Source organism: Gymnoscopelus microlampas, assembly GCF_963454915.1.
Source record: "Gymnoscopelus microlampas genome assembly, chromosome: 10".
In the NCBI taxonomy this organism is placed as follows: domain Eukaryota; kingdom Metazoa; phylum Chordata; class Actinopteri; order Myctophiformes; family Myctophidae; genus Gymnoscopelus; species Gymnoscopelus microlampas.
In genome coordinates this window covers 34,985,755-34,991,754 of record NC_139947.1, presented here as the reverse complement: position 1 = coordinate 34,991,754, position 6,000 = coordinate 34,985,755, and the positions used below count along the sequence as shown (strand labels likewise).

The window sequence follows — 6,000 nt, the reverse complement described above, 5'->3', positions numbered from 1 at the left end:
CCAACCTGAAAATGTAGCTATTTTCTGTTAATTAGAGAGACAGAGAGACCCACTGAACAAACATTCTACAGCAATGAGAATATAGCTCCTTGGGGGGGGGGGGGGGGGGGTTAGTTATCAGTGACTAAATGTGTGATTGGGAGAAGCATAAAAAAAACATTAAACCAATCATGTCACTTATGTGACGAACTTCCTGGTCACGTACTTCCCGTAGGGTCTCCTATGTATTATTAACAGCAGCTCACGCTTGTGCGACTTGACGCAGGTTTCGGTCCATATTTACGCTCGCTTGACACAGACCTACGGATAGCTCTCTGGCTCGTAGTCATAAGATGAGAGACATGGGTTGAAAGCAAAAAAAGGAACATATGAAACAAGGAATTATCTCTCTCGGTTAAGCTGTCACATCGCCAGTGTGGCCCGTGTCAGATAAGTGAAGCTAAAAAAGGGTTTTCCACTGGGCTCGTAGCCCCAAGGACAACGATCAGGAGGCGAGACTGACTGGGACGATCGAGTGCTGTTGGACGGGTTGGATGGCTTTGCCACAGGGTAGGGGAATAATGATGTTTAATAAACCTAAGCAAGATGAGCAGTGAATGCGACTGGATGGATATCATGCCTTGACTACAAAAGACTTCTTATCCGCAGATAAACTGCAGCGAGCCAGAATAAGGCCTCGTCCGATGGAGAATAGTGTTTTTTAATCCGGTCAGAAAGCAAAGCAGCGACGAGCCACGGCATAAAGGGTGAGCTGTCGAAACGATTAAAGGAAACGTTTATGTAGGCTATGTTATTATCGGCAAATAATCAAAATGTTGCAATCGGTAATGTAGCTTATTGCTGTGGAAATGGCTTTAATAAAATGTCATCGACCTGCTGTATGTTGACGTTTAATGTACAACACACAGTCCCTCAGTAATTCTTCTCTCTCTTTTTTTTGTTCAACAGGAATCTTTATTCAGAATTAAGGGGATTTATGGGATCACAAGGTAATATTTCCCCCCGAAATGTGTATGGTTGTTTTATGTGACTGTCAGTCTGGTATGATATTTACAATGAACCACTGTATTTGATGGGGTGCAGCAGTCTCCTTTGTTTACAGTCTGCATTTCAGAACAGCTGATACGTCCTCAGCTCAGCAATGCCGCGATACTGCCTGTTGTGTAGGTTTGACGTGCTGCTGCGGCCACTCGCTGCTGCGACTAGCTCAAACAACAGGATTGTTCACAAGACGAGCAGAAATATATAACGAACATACATAGTTTTGACTTAGTTTGACATTATTCAACTACGACTTTAAACAAGAAACCAATTAAAACTGCTCTCAGTCTCGCTTGTGTCATTCAGTGTTTTTGCTTTGCAGCGCTGCCAGCTCATATATAGGCCTTACTCGCACAGGAGCATAATAATACAGGCAGAATTTAAAACACTTTTGTTCCAATTGGTTCATATATCTAAACAACAATAACATCGGTGTGTTGCAAGATGCTAAAGTATCACAAACCTTTTTTCTTTCGTAGAATATTATCAGTATGAAAAAGAATATAGGCTACTGTATCAGTTTGTCCAGGTACAACTTCTAGTGAATTTGGATTCAAGTACAAATCACACCTGCATGAATGATACTGCTCTCAGACCTGTGTAACTGTAATGTGCTGATGTCTCCTGTGTGCATTTCTGTGCAGTTTCATCTGATGAAATGAGTGTGCGTGCCGGCCAGGGTAGTGATGAGGTGCTGGTGTCACAGGCAGTGTGGGATTACCTGGTTGCAGCCGGGCGTCCCTGGCTGATTGACTTCCAGGACAAGCAGGGGATGAGCGTTGGTATCATTAGGCGAGGAGAGAGGGGGGGCTGCTGTGCTGTGAGGCTGCAGCCGATGGAAGGCTCCCGGAGAGCTGGGCTGATGGATGGATCCATCTCCAATGAGACCCGCAAAGCCTTCATTGACTTATGCCGCTGTGCCCGCAAAGAGATGAGCAAACTGGAGGGTGGTCCCAAGAGGAAGCGGACTCTGCTACCTTGTGTCGGTGTCCTGGAACCAAATGGAGAGGGGAGCCTGCTCCCGCCGCCACCTCCCCAGCCTCGGCGCTCCCAGAGGCAGCAGCAGAGGTTCAGGAAGCCTGCTGATGAAGAGGCCTGCATGATGCTTCATGAAGCAGCTCAGAGGAAGGAAATGGAGCCTGGCATGGCCTCCCACACTGAGGCTGAGGACAACACCTCCTGCTCCATCTGCATGGGGGACATGGTGGAGAAGACGACCCTGGAAAGATGTGGTCACTCTTTTTGTCGGTCTTGCTTGGATCAAGCTTTCAAAGTGAAGAGGGCATGCCCCGTGTGTCGGCTAGTGTATGGCCAGTTGATTGGAAACCAGCCTGCCAGTGGTAGCATGATAGTAGAGAGAGACCCAGACTTGGAGCTGCCTGGGCATGAAGGCTATGGTTGCATCTGCATCATTTACAGCTTCCCTCCTGGACTACAGGCAGTAAGTAGACCAAGGGCAAGTGGAAATGAAGACCTTCAGTTCATTATTATACCTTCTCTATTAGAGTAAGCGACTAGAATAGAGTTCACACAATAGTCATATCTTCTTTACTACAAACATGGTGTATAATGAGACACTTTGTTCATAACTTTGTTTGATAGACGTAGTTATACAATACTGTTAAAATATTACATTGACGATGAACCAAAGCTACTTTACAAACTAACTAGTTTAGCCTAGACATTGTTTTATTTTGATTTATGTATTTGTTTTCCTGTAGAAGTTCATCCAGTTTTCTTGCAAATTTTCTGTTTTCCTTTTTTTTTGCTGATACCAATTTGTCCAGTTAAGCAAAAGCAACTATTTTTTTTTAAATGCTTCAGTGAATATTTTATCTTCGGTTTCATGATTAAATTATTATGGATTCTTCAAATCAAGGTGAAATGTAAAACAACATAATTTGTATTATTACACTCAGCATTACATTAAAAATCTTAGCTCAAATATATATAATATGAAATATAGAGTACAATTAAAGGATCAGCTTTAGCTAATTATGTAGAACAAAATAATGCTCTGAATTATTTTATTTTATTTTATTTTTTACAATTAACCTTGGGATCAACATCTAAGAATGTATGTTTTTGATCTGTGTTAGGAAAACATGTTTTTTTCCAAAGGCTTTTAGCATCACTACAACCTGATCTTGTTTTCTATGTTTGTTCTAATAGCCAGAACACCCAAACCCAGGTGTGCGGTACCCAGGGACAGACCGCGTGGCCTACCTCCCAGACAGCCCAGAAGGAAACCGTGTGCTGGGCCTATTACGTCGGGCCTTCGAACAGCGCCTTATCTTCACCATCGGTACCTCCATGACCACAGGCATGCATAATGTCATTACCTGGAATGACATTCACCACAAGACCTCGATATGGGGAGGCCCACGCTGGTATGTACTGTAGTTACTCTTTGTTACACAGTAGGCTAGTGGCAATAGCATTTAATTTTAATAACCCCACAATTCCACAGACATAGCTGTGTTATGGTGTCTGAGAAAAGGCCAGTGCATGAATAGATTTAATTCACAGATATAATGTGAAGCTCAAGGCTGAGATTTACACTGATGCACTGACGCCCCGTTTGTTTTTCCTGACAGCTTTGGCTACCCAGACCCTACTTACCTGGTGCGAGTGACAGAGGAGCTCCGAGAGAAAGGCATCACGGCAGACTGACGGCGTGAAATTTCCGGACTATTCCGGAACTTTCTATAGCTTCTGTCTGTCTTCCTTGTATCGGACAATCACTAGGCTGAGGGTTCTGTGCCGACGGTGTCCAGCCCTAAAAGGACAGCTGAAGACGACTCCCTCGACAGACACCAGTCTACTGCTGTGGCAGAGCCTACCACACTACACTTTGTCCTTCTTCTGTTCATCTGTTTTTCTTGGGAGTTTGACCTATCCCAGTGCTTGGTGTGGAAGAAAATAATTTTGAGTGTAGTGCATTCTTCTATAACACAATCCTCTACCTGTCACTGTTGGCAATAGGACCCGATATCTGATGCACTCATTTATAAATCATGGTGTGTTGAAGTTTGAGGTACTTATATATTATTTAGTTAATATAAGTTCGAAATGTAAAGAAAAAGGACAATTATTAATTATGTTCTATTAATGTTTGTTTCTATGCTGGGGAACAGTTTCTTTGTTACAAGCACACATTCTTTTGTCCCCCCCAGTAGTGTTTGTTAAGTAAGTCTCTTATTTGATTGTTACTAATTACCTGTTGTAAGGTTGGTACTTGGATTATGTGGCAGAAGAGCACTGCTTCAGTAGAAAGAAATAGTTATCTAAAGTTATTGCAATCTAATGCACTCACAGGCACTTTGGTATTGGAGTCAGTTTTCAGTGAAGTAGGAGTATGGTGTTTACCTCCTCTTGGCGGGAGAGTGCTCGGGGAAACACAAGTCTGTAAGGCCACAAGCTGTTTAGCTGGATGGCTACAAGTTGATGTCAATTGCTTGGAGCTCTACATATTCCTCATTTTTCATCATTTTTTACTTGATTAGGAAGAATGTTATTAGATGTCTCCATGGCAGCACCTTTTGTTGTATGTCTTAACCCTCCACAGGCTCCCTGCTATTACTCAAGCCCGTTATTCCAAGATGTCTCCCAGGTTTTGAGCCTCGTCAGTTCAGTTGTTAGTAGTACAGTGTGCTCGTTTCTAATGACCAGATTTATGACGATGTCAAATGCAAAGGGCATACAGACTTAACCAAATCAAAGGCACAAAACCTCTTTAATTATCTATGCCACTGTCCCTGTAAAAATGGCAGATTTGCCTGATAATTGTCTCATTTAAAATGAGCTAACTGCTGTAAATTTGTCTAAATAGGCTAGATTATGATGATAGAGTTAAAACCTGACTCAAGAAAATTTCACAGAAACTAATATTGCTGTTCATTTGAGTTTTGGAAATTTGATCTAATTTTATTGTGCCTTTCCTATATTCAATTTTGATACAAATCAAGCATGATGTTAACTAATGAATGATAAGCAGTTCAGGCGTGTTTAGGTGTTATTTGGTTAACAGCATTATGTTTGTAGCTATATTATCTGGCTTTCAGTAAAACTATCATACGGTTCATGAGAATATATAGTATACACTGATGTGTATATGATTTAAGTTCTCATTTGTATACATTATGGTAGTCCAAAAGCTTAAAAAAAACCCACAAATGGTAAGTATGTGTGAAAGTGCTTGCTAAGTGCAGTAACATGCTTGACTATTTACAAAACCTATAATTAATTTGATTAGTCAGCTGGTCAGAAGATGTTTGACCCATACATAAAATAACCTGTCCTCTTTTTCACAATTTCTTTCTTTTTTTAAGGGACCAACTCAAATTTTCTTGTGACACAGGATTGTAGTTTATTAAAGCTACCGTGCAAACATTTCTATGCAGTAAGTTACATTATCAAGAAGGGGCCAGAAAACTGAATTGTTAAAGGGATTGCACATTGCAAATTTGATTGTTGAAGAAAAGTTGGAGTTTTGCTTTTTCTAATTGTGTTTATTTGTATTTTATGAGTCTGTTGATATTCAAAATAATTGCTTTACATTTTAATACTTGAATAAAAAGGTTACGTTATAGGTTGCTGGTTGTTTGAATCGTATGACATTTACAAAGAAACCTATAAGGTTGTCAATGTATATTCTTACCAACATGTGCTATCTATTGGACAAATGTGACAGGAGGTATCCATTGTATTTATCAATCTGGCACAAGAGCAGACTTTTCCATTCACATACAGTACTTTTTAAGATAATTCATTATTATTGGTTATTATTAATGATTTCATAACAGATGGCTGATGCCTGGCCATTTAAACAAACAGCTGTTTGGTTGGGTTTTGTTCTGTTGGTTCTGTTTCACCTGGTGGTGTTACCTCAAAGAATTCCCCACTGCGAGTGCGTCACCATGTGACTTGGAAAAAGTGGATCTGGATTAAAAAATCACA

The 6,000-nt window shown here is 40.9% G+C and overlaps 1 protein-coding gene across 2 annotated transcripts; it reads left to right on the top strand.

The window, feature by feature from the left end:
* Positions 1-241: 241 nt before the first annotated feature.
* dtx3 (deltex E3 ubiquitin ligase 3) lies at positions 242-5,632 on the top strand. Of its 2 annotated transcripts, XM_084069203.1 has the most exons (6): positions 242-549; positions 649-746; positions 949-989; positions 1,686-2,482; positions 3,214-3,431; positions 3,639-5,632. In XM_084069203.1, the coding sequence occupies exons 3-6, from the start codon at positions 977-979 to the stop codon at positions 3,712-3,714; spliced, it is 1,104 nt and encodes a 367-aa protein (XP_083925329.1). In that variant the 5' UTR covers positions 242-549; positions 649-746; positions 949-976; the 3' UTR covers positions 3,715-5,632. The 2 variants fall into 2 exon arrangements, with proteins under 2 accessions (XP_083925329.1, XP_083925328.1); XM_084069202.1 differs by having other exon boundaries at positions 242-746.
* The last annotated feature ends 368 nt before the right edge of the window (positions 5,633-6,000 follow it).